The 19,174-nt window shown below is 45.6% G+C and overlaps 1 protein-coding gene across 7 annotated transcripts in view; it reads right to left on the bottom strand.

The window, feature by feature from the left end:
* Positions 1-1,600: 1,600 nt before the first annotated feature.
* KCNJ15 (potassium inwardly rectifying channel subfamily J member 15) overlaps positions 1,601-19,174 on the bottom strand; it is a 34,431-nt gene continuing 16,857 nt past the window's right edge. For 3 of the 7 annotated variants that reach the window (XM_059840130.1, XM_059840131.1, XM_059840132.1), the window contains exon 2: positions 1,601-3,752. In XM_059840130.1, coding sequence (XP_059696113.1) covers positions 2,606-3,752 — 1,147 coding nt within the window. In that variant the 3' untranslated portion in view covers positions 1,601-2,605. Of the gene's footprint in view, positions 3,753-4,123; positions 4,305-4,551; positions 4,745-7,668; positions 7,834-19,174 lie in introns of those variants that run through there. The other 4 variants (XM_059840128.1, XM_059840127.1, XM_059840134.1 and 1 more) reach the window with 4 other exon arrangements.

Raw genomic sequence — 19,174 nt, forward strand, 5'->3', positions numbered from 1 at the left:
CCTTCCCTTCCCTTCCCTTCCCTTCCCTTCCCTTCCCTTCCCTTCCCTTCCCTTTTCCTTGTAGACCCCAAAGCCCAGAGAAAACAATTTTGTGGTTCTTTTTCTTCTTTCTTTTCAAAGCTTTTGCTTTAAGATGCTTTAAGGTCCTTTTTCCTTCCAGGATAATCTGATGACTGGAGCACAGTGACTGACCTTTGGGATTGGTGTACAAAGGGATCAGGTCACCATCAGATGTTTCTGGAGAAGAACCAGCTCATTTGCTGTTGGTGAAGCTGTTTTATAGTCCATACACAGCTGTGACAATTATTTTAGGAATTATCTGAGTCCTTATCTGGATTAAAAAAATAATAGGGGTGCTTGTTTGATTATCAAAACATGGGTATGAGGGCTTGTCAGAGGAAGAGTTAAGACACCTGTGCACTTTCATCCCAAAGCATCTTTGAGCTGCAGGACACAACCCTCAGATCAATGAAGTGACTGCAAAGTTCTTGGAGCACACACAATTCATGTGTGTGATGAAACAAGAAATCAGGAAAAGTGATGGAAAACGTGAAATTAACAATCCATCATTTAAACACTTATATCCTCTATATGGGGCTGCAAATCTGTGCTACCACCCAGCATAAAACAACCTGGGCATTCTTTCCACAAATGCCAGGCAGACCCTGCCTACAGTGGTTTGAGAGAATTTGTTCACTCTGTAGTGGGTAGAGAAACTCTGTGGATTAAGTGAAGTTTATCTTTTCAAACAAGTGCCTGGATGTTACCCAGGCTGCCCAGAGAAGCTCTGGCTGTCCCTGGATCCCTGGAAGAGTCCAAGGCCAGCTTGGATGGGGCTTGGAGCAGCCTGGGACAGTGGAAGATGATCACTTCCAACCCAAACCATTCCATGGTTCTGTGTATGCTTTCCCCCACAGGAGAGCTAAAAATTCACTTAAATGAGCAGTTGAAGTGCCTCATGCCCCTCCTCAGCACCACCATCCTGCCCCACTCACAGACACCCCACAGGCCCCTGCAGTGTGTTCTCCTCTCTTCCCGACATCCATGCCTGGTGCCACCTCTGTGCTCAGCTTGCTGATTTATTTGCATTATAGGACATTGTGTGGCAGGCTGCAGCACTTCATTCCACCAGGCCACACGGTGCCAGGAAGCTCAGCACAGTACTGGTAAAAAAACTGAGTGCAATGATGCCAAAAGTCACAGAAACACAGAAGGCTTGGGCTTGAGAAGGACCTCAAAGATCATCTGGTTCCAACCCCCCATCCTCTCATCATCATCAGCCTTGGTGGCTCTCAGGCCAGACCCATTTAAAGCAGCTTTTCCTTGCCAAAGCTTTAGAGGAGCAGAATCTCTAGAACTCAGAGAGCTGCCAAAGTGATATGAGTGAGAAATAATTTCAAATTCCCACTAAAAAAGCCTCTATAACAGAGATGCTACGTGGACACCACTGGTTTGTCACCTGTCCTCTGGCCACTGCAGTGACCTGCAGAATTCCCAGGGCTCTGTGCCAGAGCCAGATGTCTCCTTCAAGCACTCAGCTCTTTCAACATCTCTGGGGTACCTCACCCTCTCCCTGTGCCACAAAGAGATCAGGAGCTGCTCAAATTAAATTCATTTATTAATGGAATGGTTTTAGTAGACCAAAATTGATTTGGATGAAAGGAATGCTTGTCCTTTATGGCTGCCAGAAAAAGTAAATATTGTCTACAGACATTACACAGCTTTCTTTTAACCAGAATTAAATACGGTCCAGAGCAAAGCAAGCAATCTGTAGAATTGTATTGTTATGCTGCTGTTACAAACTATTTACATTGGATAAAAAACCAGGTGTCTCAAAGCCAGCTACAACCCCAGCTGATTACTGCTGTGATCCTGTGTGTGTCTTGCCCTCATCTCCCCTTTTTGCTATCAGATATAAATCAGGCTTTAGCGAGGTTAAAAAAAGTGAGTGATCCTAAAACAATCACAGAACGAGCTCTGAGCAGCAGAGACAGAGAGCGAGTGTTCCTCCCCACCACCCAGCACAGCTCTGTCACATTCCTTCCAGATTTAAGAAGGAGTTTAACCCCTCCCTGCAGCTCTTCCCACATCCAACCATCTGTCTCTTCAATCAACTTACTTTCAGTGCCAGGAATCCCCAGGCAGGTGATCCCTGGTAGGAGAATATACATTTTAAAGGTACATATTTCAAAGGAGCACGTTTTCCTCTAGCAGTGCTGTGTGCTGCCCCTGCATGTTCACAGTAAAACCACGTCAAATAAATATTTGAGGGAATCAGCACAGTGAGTCCAGTTTCACTTTCCAAACGGAAAGTGGCGTGTCTGCTTTCAGTGGTGGCATCAGGCAGAGGTTTAACACAAACCCAATTTTGCTAAGTCACGATCAGGAACAAAGAAATCCTGCCTAATTACAAAATACTTGATTAACAACTCAGCCAAAGGGATCGATTTACTGTACACCAAAGCTATTTGCTGAAATAGGACTGAAAAGGAAATAATCCTGAAAAGGGCTTCACTTCTGGTTTCACAGCAGACATACAGCACAGAAAGTATGTTCTTTTTCAGTTTGCAGAAAAAGGATTATTCGGAATACTTTGTCCATCCAATCAAACATTACTCTGCTGTAACAACATTGTTCTCAGTTCCCTCTCTCTTTGGTCCTCCTGCCTGTATTTCTCCTCCAGCTTTTGCTTTTCAGAGTCCATACTGTAAAAAGTAGAATCTGTGCTTCTCCTGATCTTCTCAAACTGACTGAAATCCGCCACGTACTTTCCATTTGGGGAGAGGGAAACCACAGGCACGAACTCGTAGCCCCAGTGGATCTCCTCGGGGACGTAGGAAGTCCTGCTCTGGCAGACAGCACTGGTGGACTCCACCGTGGCATTCAGGAGCACCACGAGCTCAAAGTCCTTCTCCTTGAGGTTTTGAGGTGTGAGGTCTCTCAGAGGGCTGCTTTCATCCAAAATGTGGTAGAAGGTTAAAGGCAGAATGAGAAATGGACTTTCTGAAGAGGAGTCAACGTTGAATTTGACGCTGGCTTGGTTCAGCAGAATCCTCTCCCCTTCTTTGGTTTCGTAGGTCTGAAGAAGCTTCCCAGAGAGCTGGCACTGTATCAGGAGGCTCTTCCTCATGTTTGCCACTCTGATCACCAGGCAAAGCTCCCCGTTGTGTTTGGTGATGACAGCACAGTGGCTGAATTTAATGGTCTCTGCCCTTTTCTTTGGCCTGGCGATCTTGGCCAGGAAGGTACCTGTGATGAAGATCTCAATCAGGGTGGTGATGACCAGCTGGGCCACAAGCAAGAAAATGGCATGGGGACACTCCTCGGTGATGAAACGAAATCCATAGCCAATGGTTGTCTGGGACTCCAGGGAGAAGAGGAATGCTCCAGTCAGGGAATCCACGTTCTTCACGCACGGCTCCCGCTTCGGGGAGAACTTGTTCATCTCCAGGTCGCCGTGAAGGAAGGCGATGGCGTAGTAGATCACCCCAAAGAGGAACCAGGTCATGACAAAAGTAGCAGCAAACAGGGTGAGTTTGTACCTCCACTTCATGTCTATGACCGTGGTCCACAGGTCCTGCAGGTAGAGCAGGTAGATGCCGTCGACTTTGTCGATCCTGACGTTGCTGTGGCCGCTCTTGGACATGACGCGCGGTTTGTGCGCCCTGAGCATGGCGCCGTCGATGCCGCCGTTGACCAGGGCCACGCGGGACATGTTGATCTTGGTGGGCTCCATCCTCACTGCTTCAGTCCTGGAGAGAAAAGAAAACAAAGAAACTGCTGCTTAATGAAGCCAGAGCCAACCCCGAGGAGTATTTGAAAATGCTGATGGAGAGAAGCACAAGCATCATCTAAACACAGCAGCAGGGAATAAAAACAGCTGGAATATAAAGTTACCACTGTACAGTATCTGACATCACAAATAATTTGATATTCTTTTTTTTTTTTTTTTTCTCCAGGAAAAAAAAAAATCATTCTTTGATTCTTTGATTCTGGTGCCTGCCAAGTACGGAGAAGTAGGTTTCTTTTATGATAGCCTGCAAAAGAAATTTGTCAAAGCTGAAATTTTATAACAGTACTTTATTTCTGTAAAAGGCATTAAATATATTTCTTTTTTCCTTACGTTTCTCTAGAGAAGAGGCTCTTTTTGATTAGAGAGCAGGTTTTCTTTAATGCCCTGAAGAGAGACATCTGATCAGAATTAGAGTCGCTGGGCTCAGAACGCAGATCCAGCTCACCACCTCTGTCCCTTCCTGCGACAGAGGCAGAATGAGCCAGACCAGCTTTCACTGGGAACAATTAACTTCCACAAGTGATTTACTCAGTCGGATCTGGCTCTTTGTGACGGACCTACAACCAACCTAGAGGGAAACAAAGCCGACCTGAGCACATCAAAGGCGAGGTCTGCAATATTTACACCTGGGTGCCACACTCTGAAGCTGTCTGCACTGGACAGCACTCCCACATTTTAAGCTGAGGGGAAAAAAAAAAAAAAAGAAAGAAAGAAAGAAAGCAATTCGCAAAGTCAGCATTCTAAACGTGGGCCCTGACCTGCACAACCCCAGCAATCATTGGAGCTCCCGACTCCTGGGTTTGTTTACTGGGCACCAGGCTGGATGGAGAGGGAGAGTGCAGGCACCAGGGCTGGGCAGAGCCCCCAGGGTGAGGCAGAGCCCTGCCCGTGCCAGCTGGAGGAGGCAGGAGCAGGATCCTGCTCACAGGACCAGACAGAGATTACGTAGAGCGAGGACACTGCATGTTATAGTCGTTCCCAACAACAAAACTTCCTGCTGACAAAAGCAACAAAGAAAAAAAACATCCCATGCATCCTTTGTGCTTTGGCAGGTCTCACAAAAAGGCATTGTTTGGTCCCATTGTTTTCCTCAAAAAGAGCCTCCAAGTCAGTGATTAGTTTTAGCCAACTGCTGGAGAAAAAAAAAAGAAAAGAAAAAAAAACCTAATGTCTTCCTTATAGCTACTTAAAAGAATTTTGCAGGAAGTACAAGATATATTTGTGGGACACACATGTGCCAGCCCAGGACATCAGCATAATTGCTCACTGAAGTACTTTTCCTGTTATGTCAATTAAGGAGAATTTTTTTTTTTTTGTGACTGTACTCATCACACTTTTGCAGGTTTTCTGGGAAAGGGTAATTAAACTTAGCCCTCATTAACAACTGTAGCTCATTCCAGTTTTGGTTTAATCACCAACATTTCTCTTCCACAGCCCTGAACCACTGCCACAGATCCATATTTATGTAAGAAAGGAGTGCATCCATGATCCCAGTAGGAGATTCCTTATGTGACAGTCAAATCAACACACAGAGCGCAGCATGTCCGGATAATAAACAGGAAAAAACCTTCAAGTGATCTGAAAAAGAACAACGGGAGGAAATGTGGGGGCTGGGAGGGGTAGGGCTGGGAAGGACTGTCCATGCAACTGCTCCTCAGGCCAGCCCAAAGCCAGCACTGCTTCCAGGGGGAGGCAAATATGTGCAGGCTCTAAAGGGAAACAAGTGCATGTTCCTTAGGGAAGAGGCTCCATTCCCCCACACCAAGCCTCTCCCTGGAGAGGACCAGGATTTAAAACCTGCCCAAAAGTCTGTCCTGAAATCAGTACAGCTCTCTCTCTCTAGCACACTTCCCCGTAGACTTCACCTGCATGCTGTCAGAACAAGTTTCCTTGCTGTGCCTGAGGGATTTGGGATCTCTGCTCCAGCGTTGGAGGCACATCCCTATCCCACCCTCAGCTCAGCCCACTTGGACAGCTGCTCCTGGGAGCAATCCCCAGGGCTGACAGCTCCTCCTGCCCTGGAGGTCACAGGGATGGGGACAGCCAGGGCTCCACCATTCCTCCTTGGAGCTCCAGCCCGGTGGGTTTGGGCTGGAGGGGCAGGGCCAGGGCTTGCAGGGTGTCTGAAGGTCAGAGTTCCCTGTCTAAGGTCAGGGATGGCCCAAGGGCACTCAGCTCTCCACACTCACCATGGCTCTGCCATGCCCAGGAGACCCAGATCCTGCACCAGGGATTGGTGTATGTGTGGGATGCAGTGGGAATAACAACAGTTACAGAATCATGGAATGGTTTGGGTTGGAATGGAACTTAAAACCACCCAGTGCCACCCCTGCCATGGCAGGGACACCTCCCACTGTGCCAGGCTGCTCCAAGCCCCAGTGTCCAACCTGGCCTTGGGCACTGCCAGGGATCCAGGGGACAGCTTCCCTGGAAAACCTGTGCCAGGGCCTGCCCACCCTCCCAGGGAAGGAAAAGATCCCTTGCTCTCTCTGCCCTGGAATAGGCTGTTCCCTGTCCAAGAGCCCCAGATGGAAAGAATCCTGAAACTGCAGCAGCCTCCCACATTTCCAGACCTGCTGAAGGACAGCAGCACAGACACAACACCAAAATGCCACGGCAGAAGAGTTCCCCCCAGAAGATGGGAGGAAGGAAGGAATTTTGAAGGCACAGTCTCTTCCCTGGGCTGCACCAACAGAGCTGTAAAATTTGCTGTTTCAGGCTTTAAGCTGAGAAGTGAAGTTTTGGTGCAGCCCTGGACAAGTCTGGCACACTGCAGGCTGCTCCAGCTCCCAGCCAAGGCTGCTCCTCACTGTCCATCTCCCTGTCCCATGTGTAATATTGATCCCACAAGTGGCAGAGAGGGAAATTCTGGAGCCTGCCATAGGTGAAAGAGGCTTTTTCAGAGCTCCCTCATCACCTTTTGCTTCCTCCCCTGATTTGTGACAAAGTTACTCAGCTTTACAGCCACTTCCTGAAATGGATCCCAGCCAAATCCTGGTGCTGTTTTTGGTGGCAGGGTATTTTTTGTGTTGATTTGCTTCCTATTTTCTTTCTTTTTTTTTTTTTTTCTCTCACATCACTCTTTCCTGCGTGATCCTGAATTCCTCTAGTGCTCTTTTCCTCCCCAGGGAAATTCCTCTTGGTTTCCTTTCCCTGCAGAAATACTTCCCTTCTCTGCCACAGTGACATGGGAAGAGAGGATCTGTCATGCTGCCTCCCTTATCACTGGCAGCAGCCAGCAGCAATCACTTGGGGGAAGAAACTCTGATGAAACCATCAGGAGATAAAAGAAAAAAAAAGGGCTTCAGATGAGGATTCTCTCCTGCCCCCACTTCCCCACTGCTTCCTGAGTGAAGTGACCACTATAATATCCCAAAATAAATTATTTATGGGTGTCTGTATGTGTAAAACACCACATTATAGCACCTGCATTGCTATTTCCCATCTTATACAGGCACCTCACACTCTCTGCCCTGACAACCAACCCCAGCCAAAATTCTTTGGTTTGTTTGGTTTATGCTCACTCTAAATCACAAAGCACATCTACCACAGTAGGTTAACATGAGCAAACAAGCTTAAATAATAAGAGTAATATACATTTTTACATTAAAAGAACAACTTCTGTCTGTTCCCTCACTGATTTTACACCGATAAATTACTTTTTATTGCTGTAAATCAAAGTGGAGCTGCAAATAAAACTGAGCTGAAGAAGAGTTAAGGTAACACACTTCAAGAGGGAAGAAAATGAAATTGTCTCAGGCTTGTCTAGCATTCTAAATTTGAATTATCTCCTCTCCTCACCAGCCCTTTTGGAGCAGCCAGAGGAGCCTCCAAGTTCAACGCAGACAAAGTCAATAAAACACAGAGCTACATACCAAGCCACCAAGCATGAATACCTTGACCTTAAGGTAATTCCAGCAGCCAGGGGTCTAAGCAGCACACTGCCACTGCTTCCAGGGAGCACATTATCAGGGAGCCAGCCTGCACACACGCAAAAATGTTCCTCTTGCATGGAGCCAGCTTTGCTTGTGCAAGATCTCTCTTGGCAGACACAAGTGATTAAAAGCCTACAGGAGCATGACTTGTTCCAAGGGCCTCAGCTGTTTTTCCTTTTTTTTTTTTCCCCCCTCAATCAGATGTGGCTTTGCCACTGGAGCAAATCCTCACGCATGCTTCGCTGCCACTCCGATACGGGGGCAGAACTTGAGCTGTTTTTTCAAGCAGCACAAAAAAACCATTAGCAGGCTTGGCAAGGAGAAAATGAAAAGCCAGGAGTGAGGAAAGAAAACATTGAGGAGGGCTGCATAATCTTCAGATCTTTCCTAGGTCTGATGTGGTTCAGTAGGTTACAAAAGTGCCTCCTGAATTCTCAGTGCTCTGCGTAGCATGAACATCTTCCTCCCTCTGGGCTGTGCACCAGGTTATGCTGTACAACAAAATGCCAGCAAAATCCTCCTCCGTGGCTCAGCTGTGGAATTCACAGGAGTGGAGGGAGGGAAGGAGAGGCTGGAAAAGGGTGCTTTGCCTCTGGCACAGCCACACAGCTGGACACTGCTACCCCGGGCTCCAAAAGGAGCCCTTCAGCGCTAGGACCCACCAGGGAGTGGTGACAGACAAGCTTGAAAAGCTAAACTTACACATTTCTGGGTTTTATCACAAAAAGACTGAGGCAAGACAACCATAAATAAACCCTAGAGTCAAAATCAGATCTCAAAGTTTGCCTTCAGCTGCCACCTTGGAGACACCCACCAGCACAGGGCAGCCCTGGGAGTGGTCACTCTTCCCAGTTTGGGTACCAGGAGCAGGTGAAAGCAAGGACACGTCCTGGGCCAGCACAGGGAGGGCTGAGGGGTGCACTGCTAAAGCCAGAGATGGGTTTTACATCACCCACAGCAGGGCCAGGGCAACAGCCATTCACAGAGCAGTGGTAAGGAAGCAAAACCCCAAATCCATCTGTCTCTACCTGCTGGGCATGGAAGATGGATTAAAGCTGGAGAAGTCTCGTGTGTTGTTTCTGAGGGAGATATGTCCAGGAATGTTGCTGTTCCCCAGGACAGGGTGCAAGGCTTTGCAGTAGTTATGGATTTACACAGAGGAGCCTTTGGAGCTACACTGATGCAAAGAAACAGAAAAACAACCAAGAAGGCAGAATGGAGGCAAAAGATGACTCAAAGCTTATTAAATTAATGGAGAAGCTCCCAGTGATTCCCAAGGCCTCCAAGGGGAGAAAAAGCACATCCTGCAAGGGTGTGAGCAGTTAACACACTGCAAGTGATCATCCACCCTCCCAAAATCCTGCCCTGCAGCCTCTGCCCTGGGCTCCGGGCATGAGCAGGGGCTTGGCATTGCACATCCTTCAAGTACAAAAAAGTGTTCTTTCAGGAAGAAATTAATAAATTCCCCACATCACAAGACTCTCCTTTGTGTGCTCAGCTGGAAGAAAAAAAATAAGAGACAGAAAGGTTCCCCAGAAACCTGTCCTGTTTTTAAAATTATTATAAATGGCTTTTCTTCAGCAGGGCAGTACAAAATACTTCAGAATGCCTCCCTGGCTGGCACATTGTTGCTCCAAAGTCTTCTCAAACATTGGGAGAGTGCAGTTTAGCATTCAGAACCTGCCTGTGCTGTGATGCTCTTCCCACCCACAAACCCTTTCCTCATTCTTGCTGTGCAAACCATCCCGGGCTCTTTCTGCACAGACAAGTCTGAACAGACTCCTGGGATCTTGCCCTCTCTGTTTCTGGGAAGTTGGGTGCCAGAGCTGCTCTGCAGGGCTGAAAGGGACATTTATTGTTGCATTTTTGCTTATCGAGTTCATACCCTGCACTTTCACTTCCAGTTACATCTGGGGCTGCTGTGGGCACATCAAACATCTCAGCAGAGGGAAGGAGCTAAGCTGGGACAGAACAGGAGTGATGTCCTAACCCAGTTGAGCTTAGCAGCCACTACAAAGCCAGGACTAAACTCCCAGAGAGCTTAATACCAACTGTTGTCCTGCTTTGCAGTCACTGCCACTATTTCTCCACTCTCTCCTTTCAGGATGACCTTGGGGAACAGCTAAATCCAGTCATTCTTCCTCCCTGGAGGTATTTCTCTTTACCCCAAGGGTATCACTCACTGTCCTGCTTTCCCTCACTTTGTTTTGTATACCATTCCTCTCCCCTTCCCATTCTCTGAATCAAAAGCTCCAAACCAAGAGTGCTTGCCCCACCCCCAGAGAAGTGTGTAGCTGACTGCATAATGCTTTATTTTCAGCAAAAGTCTCCCTGTAGGTTCACACCACCTATTCCTGACCTCTCCACCACATCAGAGAATCACAGAATCACAGAAGGGCTTGGGTTGGAAGGGACCTTAAAGTTCATCTCATTCCAACCCCGTGGCACGGGCAGCAACAACTCTGTTTTCAGAGGTTTGAAACTTTGCAAAGCTTCATTTAGTGCAAGGTCTCCCCTCCCCATCTTCCCAGCTCCTTATCAGTCAGAAATGTGGGAACAAAGCCTCAGACTCAAGGAGGAGTCTCAGCTTCACCTCCAAGGATCAGATTTGGGAACACAAGTGGCAGCAGCCACGGGGTTTGAGGAGCAGGAGGGAGGAGGAGAAGGAGAGCAGGGGATGTGTTGGGAGAAGATTGAAGACAAGCCAAGGAATGCCTCATTTTTTGGCTCTTCCTGCTTAGACACAAGATCAATTAATCCATGAGGTGTTTTGTGGCATGCCTGAACACAGAGCTCCTGGGCATCCAGCAGGGTGAGGGTCAGGGATGAAGACACCTGGACACATTCCAGCACCAAAGAGGAGCTGGGCAGGGATTTTCTGCAGAATAGCTTTTCACTTAGTCAACTCAGGCCTACCTAAGTCCTTCCTAAGTACTTAATTCCTTTATTTGGAACAGGCCCTTGGCCAGCTAGCTGCTCTGGCTGCTGGGAGAGTGTTTTCACACAGCTCCTGCTGCCTTCCCCATCCCAGAGTGGGGACAGGCCACCTCTCTGGAGCACAGCTCCCAAGGAAAAGGCACCCAGGGAGGCTGGTGCTGCCTTTTGTTGGCTGATTCCAGGCCTGGGCTCAAGGTGGGTGAGGTTTTTGCCCCAAAGGTGTTGTTTTCCCTTGATTTCTGCCTCATTGGACACTGCCTGGTATAAATTACCTGTCACAGTCATATTTTCTGGAAAAATCCCTTTGCCCAGGATTCTTCTCCTGGGAAGCTGAGAAACTTCAGAGGAAAAGCAAAACACTATTATCTCTTTTGCTTCTCCTGTGTTTTGCTGCTTTGGAATGTGGTTGGAAATTGTTTATCCAACAATAAATTGGTGGATAAACAATAAATAAATTGGTGGTTGTTTCATTGGTTTCATGTGAATTGTTTTGACTTGATGACCAATCAGGGCCAAGCTGTGTCAGGACTCTGGAAGGAGTCACGAGTTTTCATTATTATCTTTTAGCCTTCTGTCTGTGTCCTTTCTGTATTCTTTAGTATAGTTTAGTACAGTATTCTTTAATATAAAATAATAAATTAGCCTTCTAGGAACATGGAGTCAGATTAATCATTCCTGCCTTCATCTGGGAACCCCACAAATACAAGAATTACCCAGCTGAAATCTGCCTGCATGAGCTCATGGGCCAAGAGTTTCATGGTTTTGTACCCAAATCAGGGGTGTCTGTGTTTCCTTTCAGTATTCTGGTCACAGGGTGGCAGCTTCATTAGGCAACAAGATAGAAAATAATTAGTCTGAAGCCATGTACTGCTGAGGTTACGTTGGAAAAAGTTCAAGAGGAAGGGAATTCCTTCCCAGGTCAGCAGGAGAACAAAGGGATTGGACTGGACTGCTGCAAGGGAAACCCTATAGGTTCCTAAAGGGGGCTGGAGAGGGACTTTTCACAAGGACAGGACAAGGGAGAATGGGTTTAAGCTGTTAGATGTGATTTAAGAATTGTTCCCTGGGAGGGAGGGGAGTTCCCAGAGCAGCTGGGGCTGCCCCTGGATCCCTGGCAGTGCCCAAGGCCAGGTTGGACACTGGGGCTGGAGCAGCCTGGCACGGTGGGAGGTGTCCCTGCCATGGCAGGGGGTGGGATGGGATGGTTTTAAGGTCCCTTCCAACCCAAACCATTCCATGATTCCATGAACAGCTTGCTGGGACTGTCATTCCCTGCTCACCACAGGTTGGCTGTGTCCTTGCTTTCCTTTTTCCACAGCAGATAAAGGACAGCACCTTGTTTTTAACCTCCCCAGTACTCACCCATCACTTCATCACTTTGAACAATAGCAATAATAAAGTCAAACTCAGAGCAACTGGTTTGCCAGTCTGCAGCTGGTTTGAAATTTGCTGCATCTGTTTCAGAGCTGAAGAGGGGTTAGTGGAACAGAAAACTGCTCTGCTTTCTTTTCTTGTTTGCTTGCCTTTTCCCTCCAAATTCATTTCTTGGCCTAATAAAAATCTGGTTTTGTTTAAAAACAAGCAAGCAAACAAACCCAAAAACAGACACTTCCTCTGGATTTTTAATTTCAATTGTCAGCAGGTGGTTGAAAATGAAGAGGAGCGTGCCAAGTCATGGCAGGGAGAAAAGTTGGCGCTTTGCTGGTCGTTCAAAAATTTGGATAAAACAGCTGCAGGCTGCCTTCCCCAGGGCTGCTGCTTCTCCCAGACTCTCAGCTGAGACAGGAAATACATTTATCAGGCAGCAGTGGGGCTTTTCAGACCAGTTAGAGCAGACCATTTACAGTGCTTTGTGCCCCTCTTTATTTTTTTCACGACAGATCCCCTGGAGCCCCAAACCCAACATCAGACACCAGGTTCCAGCACCCCAAGAGCATCATCTCCTACCTGAATCCCACCCCCACCAGGACAGGAACACATCCTGGGGCTCAGCAGCTCTCTTTTTAATTAATAATTTGTGGTTAGTTGGTTGCTCATTGTCCCAGTCAAGTTGGGGTTTGTTTTTAATTAGTCACTGCACACCAGGGCTCTCCCAGAGCTGGGTGGAGGTGTGGCCATGGGGGTGAGGCTCCCTGCAGGGTGCTGGGGCAGAGTTTTTGCTCTGCTTTCTCCCCATCAATCACATTTCCAGTAAATCACAGCTCTCCTTTAGCCCACACCACGAGCTCATCAAGAATTGCTGTAATACCCCATGAGCACCCCACAAATATTATGTACACACTGCCATGAGCACCCCACAAATATTATGTACACACACTCTACAGAGATAAACCTGCTCCGTTGTTCAAAATTTTCCTGAAATTTTCCATCTCTGTGTAGCCACTAAATCTCAACACTGAAATGTCAGGCTATGAGAAGGGTTTTCCACCAAAAAATATTAAAATTCCTGTGCCTTTGAAATATCTAAAAACCTCGGTAGTATTGAAAGCAATGGTAGGGTGCAAAAGGCCATGAAGGTGGTTAGGGGGGAAAAAGAATTATTTAAAGTTTACTGGTAACCTTTTTTTCATTTATTCCTAATGTGGACAAAATCAAATCTAACTGGGGAAACAGCACACCTTGACCCAGCAGGAAGGTGGATGTTGTTACTGGAGTAAAGTTTTTCCTATAAAATGATTCCTGGATCCTTTTAACCTGTTTGTTGCAGCTGATTTGTGCTGCCTTATGAAGGCAGAGCAATGATAAATAGAGAGTAACCCGCTAAATAATCCAAATTTTTGTCATCTCTGCATGGCCAGGACACAGCAGTGAATTTGGAGGGATGTTTGCCATCATACAAAGATCACTGCCAAGAAAGAAGGATGGGTTTGTCAGGGTTTCATCTTAAAACTTGTTGCAAGCTGATTTTCTCAGGAAGTTATTTGGTTATGAAGAATTGCCCTGCCTGTGTGAACAAGTTCACGCTCTGGAAAATGTTTTCAAAAAGAGACTCTTCTCTCATGCTGACAAAATGCAGCCTGTGAGACAAAGTACCCACTTCCCTCACCCAAACCTAAATTATTTTTATATTGGATGCTCTCTCTCCTGGGCAAAGCACAGATGATGTTACTGGCACATATAACTGGCTTATTTTTTGATAATTAATTATTTTACAGAGAATTACAGCAATTGGGGGCAATATTCTCTTTGAGGGGCACAACATCTTCAAAAATGTTCATTCCTACCCCATTTTCTCTGCACTACAAGGATTTCAAATTGCATAAAGCACCCACTTCCCTTGATTGTCAGGGTCTGAAAAAACGGAGAGCAAGCTCTGCTTCATCTCAAATAAATGTTTGGAAGCTACTTCACTTAAACAAAACTTACAAATTTTTAAATGCTGGAAAGAAATTTCAGTTGTGTCCAATAGATTCAGGATGTGATATTTCACGGGCAAACATTTATGTGCATTTACATAGAAGTTGGAGATTTATTAAAATACTTTAATAAAATATTTTATTAAAATTTAAAAGTATTTATTAAAAATTAGTATTTTTTATTTAAAAGTATTTATTAAAGTACTTTTTTATTAAAATATCATTCCATGGTGCATGAGCTCAGCTGGTTGGAGTCTGGTAAAAACACCAGGGTTTGGGATTCAATCTCTGGATGGGTCATGCCCTTAAAAATTGGGTTTGTTGGTCCTTGTGGGACCCTTCCAACCCAGAAGATTCTGTGATTCTGTGATTCCCAGTTCTGTAAAGCACAAGCAAACCTAAAAGATTGATGTGGGAGATTTTGCTCTATCTGAAGTCAGTTGTGGATGCATCTTCTTTCACACACGTCCCCCTTTGGGCCATTATTACCCTGAATAAAGTCTCTAGATCTTGAAATAAAATAATTTCCTCAAATGCCCAGTCTTGGACACATCCACAAGGCCCAGGAGCCACCACCTGGGGCTGTGCTCTCAGAACAAAGGCTTTTGCTAAAACCCCTCCCAAAGGTGTCTGGGGTCACCCTGGGGCTCACACACCCTGTCCCCATCCCTGTCCCCACTCCTGTCCCAACCCTGCTGCCCCTCAGAGGGGACAGAAGTGGTCGTGGGGGTCCTATAAACCACCAAAATTCTTGGCTGGTTTACAAACCAGGGCCTTTCACCTCCTTCCCTGAGGTGGCCAGGCAAGAATTAAAGATATCAGTGACACTTCCCCATTGGTGTAGGGTTACTTATCCTCAGTGCTGCCCAAAAGTTTTGTTTCAGGGCAGCTTTCTCTTTTTTTTTTTTTTTTAATTTAATTTTGTTCCTGACCAATCCATGGATGTGGTTAATTTAAGGTTTAAAAGGCTTTTGCTCACACATACACACACACCCATATATGTTTTCCACTGAAGTCTGTGCTTTTTCCTAGACCCACCCAAATTCCAGTACATAGCTCACTCGTGTGCCAAGCTTCCCTACTCTCCTTGCAATGAGTGGAAAAATGCCCTTTTTTCCACTCCTGCACATTTTAGGGGGGGAACCATGCAGAGGAGAAGGAAGAATTTAGCTATACCTGTGTTTTCAGAGCAGAAATAGGAAAGAACCTCAGTGTTGTCCATGGGAATGCTTTTTCCCTAAGGTTTTTGAGGTTCTGAGCCCCATTGCTTGTTTGGGACTCTGAGCTGGAATCGTGGAGTGCCAAGGAGATTTAAAAATTAATAAGTGTGAAGCAAAAGCAAAACTCCATTCTGTTCATATGAAGTACTTCACACTCCTGAATGTTTGGGTATTTTAGGTGAGAGCTGAGAGAAAATCAAAGATTAATGGTGAGAAAAACTGGGGAGTTTCAAGTGGAAATGGCCTCAGCCATGTCCTTTAATGGGATATTTTGGGCTACCAGCAAATTCATGGAATCCCACAATGGTTTGGGTGAGAAGGGACCTTAAAGATCATCCATGCCATGGGCAGGGATACCTTCCACTACCCCAGGTAGCTCCAAACCCTGTCCAGCCTGGGTTTGAATTTGGGGAAAGCTGGTGGACCAAGGGCTGTAACAACACACGAGCTCCATCCAAAGCCTTTTCCATTTTTCTGGCCTCCATGGGGATTCTCATGGGGTTAAGGCTGGTCCCCCTTGATTTCCTCTTCTCAGGAAAGGCACCAATAAATCCTCTCTGACTTACAGAGCTCCCTGTTTTCCTGGAGCTTGTTGGAACATAATTTCTGAAGCCTCTGTTCACCTGCCAAGCCAAGCTGAAATTAGCCCATGGATTTAAAGACGTGGGCTGGTTTGTCTCCCTTCACTCTTAGGTGATGGAAATTAAAATAGGCCAGGCTAATTATTTATCCTTTCCATCAGCAACATGCTAACATTGTACAGGAGCTTATTGTCACTCATAGATCTGCAAAAATTGGAATAAAATTGATATTTTTTTAAGAAGAAGCTGTTTCCTGAGTTTCTTGACTGGAAGGTTGTACAGCCCTGCTCTGTTGTGTCTTCCAGATAAACTCCCAAGGAATCAGAGGGAAAAGAATCTTTGTTTTCCTCATTGCTCTCCCAAATTGCTTGATCCCTGCCAATTTCCATGACACAGACCCCTCAGTCTGCTGCAGAGACTGTGGCTTCTGAAAGGGAGGAAATAGCATGAAAGTACTGGTGCACATCAATGTTTTTGGATTTTCTCCGCCAAACCAGAAATATCAAAACAAAATTGAAAAAAAAGGAAAAAGAAAAAAAAGTTTCAACTTTTCTGGCAAAATAAAAAAATAACCAACAAAACAATAAAACAGAAAAAAGTCATTCTGGCTGTTTGTTCAAACCAAAACTGAGCCTTTCCTTTTGAGGTTTGCACTGATGTGTGTGTGTGCCTCATTTAAATCAGGTGAGGAACAAAACATTTCTTGGAGTGACAGATTGTGACATCTTGCTTCCACAAAGTCAAAATACAATTTTTCTACTGTTCAAAATCATGTTTGTTTTTTGGTTTTTGGTTTTTTTTTTTTATCTCTTTAATCTCTAAACCTGCATTTTCAGCCCATAAGGCTTCTGGTTGAAAAGTCTCAGCCAACTGTAAGGACCACGTGGGTTGGTGTGGTGACAAGTGACACTTGGAGGGGCACAGCCTGTCCTGGTTTTTGGGATCTGGGAACACAACTACAATTCCCTCCTCCTTTTTCTTTTCCTCACAGTTTCTTAGGAACCTCCATAAAAGCAGTGATAATGTGCCCAAACAAGAGAAAAAAATCTCACGCTGCTTTTCAAAGCCCCTGCGTTTCCTTACCCTCAAAGGAGCCTGATTTCCTGATTTATTTACACATCCCTTATCTTTATGGCTGCTCCTTTATGATCCCATGTCATCTCCAAAGCTCCTGCAATCTTTTACAGTTGGGAAGGTCCAGCTTTGATCACTGGAGCCATCAGCCTGAATAGAACATTGTTCCTGCTCCGCCGAGAATTTTTTCCGACTGCGCTCAGGACACCGCAAACTTATTTTTACAACGCTCAGCAGCTCCTCTACCTTGTTTTTCTGTGAGTTTTACAGATGCTGTGGGTTTCAGGAGGCACTTTGATGTTTTCCAAGCTGCCTGATTTATGAGAACAAAAAATACCACCGTTCCCCAATTATTTTCTGTCGCCTTGTAATAAGGCTCGATGCATCAATGGAAATTTAGCTTAGGCTCAAAGAATAACTGGGGAATGAGGAAATCAACTGCATCTCCCACAAGAGATCATTCTTCCAGTGGAAAAATCAACCTTTTTGATCTCTAACCCTCTGTACTTTTCCTGTAATATTTAATAAAGCCTCCATTTTCACTGGAAAACATGCTTGATGGGAAATGTGTAACTGGTAGACCTTTCTGTGTTATTTTAGTGCTGTTTATATTCTATTTTAGTGCTGGTTGAACAGAATTCATATTTTGTAGGTAAGTGCTGAAGATAAGTGGTTGCAAAAAGCAGCTGAGCAGGGCTGTGAATATCTCCAGTTGCAGCAGATTTCATAAGGGGTTAAGATCATGTCATTGCTGAAAGTCCAGGGACTGTCACTCCACCAGCCAGGTGGCAGCTCAGTGTCAGAGCAGAAAACTCCTCCATTCCCTGTTCTGGTGACACCCTGTCAAAACCAGCCTTTCCCAAAAGTAAAAACTCTTTCTGAAAAGCTGTTCCCTTGCTCCATTTGCTGCACAGCTCAGCCTTCTGGTCTGCAGGCAGTTTGGTGCCACAGCATCTCCAAAATCCACCTTTTCTTCCAGTCCTGAGGTTCAGTTCATTAATTAACATTTCCCAATGCTCCTCCTGCTCACAGTCCTTCTCATCTGACCCACTCAAAAATTCTGGGATAAAAAAATCTTATTTCTTTTCTGCTGTTTTGGCCATTTTAATTTCTTCTTCATTAATTCAAACAAATCTTTCACTTCTTTATACCCCTAAAGGTCACAGTCTAACCTTTCCACAGCTGCTGCCCTGGCCCCCATAGCTCTGCTCTCTTCTGCTCTTTGTTGGCATCTCATTCCTCTTTGTCCTCAACTCAATCCCTGGGGCTTTTTTTGCTCCTTTCCTGGTTTAGACTTCTCCCATTCCACAATAGCTTCCCATGTGACATAAATAAAATTCCCACGTCCTGAAAATCCACCTGTGTGAGATACAACTTCCACAAGCTTCTCCCCATCATTGTGTTCACCTACAAAGTTCCTCCTGTGTGTCCTTCACTGTTAGAGCTGAAATAATTTACAGCAGATCCAAAGTTTTCCTCTTTGTTCATCTGACTGCAAAGTGTGTTGAGGACCTGCTGTGCTGTGAGAAATAATTTGTTCTGACTGTAGGCTATGTTCAGTGATTATAATAAGTGATTTATTTCTTTGGAAGCATGCATTTTTCCAGGATGGGGAAACCTGGAATACCTTGAGGGATGGATGTGCCCATCTCCCTGCAGTGCTGATGACCTGAGACCAGATCTAGAACTTTTAGACAGCTGAAATTGTCTTTTCCTTGCACCTCTATAGCAAGGCCAGGGCTTTTGAAAGCTGCCAAGTTTGTTTATTCCATGAAAATCAACTGTTGCAGTACATGTGAAGGTGCCCCTCTCCTCCTGGAAGGATGAGAATTACACATGGTAATTACCTGGTACAGGTGTGAATTTGAGGTTGGAATATCCTAAATAAATACAGGTCAGTCTGAGTTGTACTGCTGAAGCCTTTCAGGTGAAATCCCATGGGAAGTGCTGAGCTGTGTGGGATCCCAGGTGAGATCACACAGCATGATGTGCCCTGTCCATCACACACAGTTTAACTGTTGTAAAAGATGCAAATTATGAACTGAAGATTATGAGCAAGTTTCTAAAATAAAAACAACTCATCTAGGAATCTAAAATAGGGTGTAGGATATGTCTGCTCTGTTTTAAAGGTTCTTGCCTGTGACATTCCCTGTCGCAGGTCAGCTTGGTTATCACTGACAACACAGAAACTGTCACAACCACCCTCACCAAAATAAGGATTCATCAAGCCTGAAGGTTTAAAAGGCTCCCTCATCTGTGATCACAGAATCTCAGAATC

This window comes from Haemorhous mexicanus, chromosome 2, assembly GCF_027477595.1.
Source record: "Haemorhous mexicanus isolate bHaeMex1 chromosome 2, bHaeMex1.pri, whole genome shotgun sequence".
NCBI classification, from domain to species: domain Eukaryota; kingdom Metazoa; phylum Chordata; class Aves; order Passeriformes; family Fringillidae; genus Haemorhous; species Haemorhous mexicanus.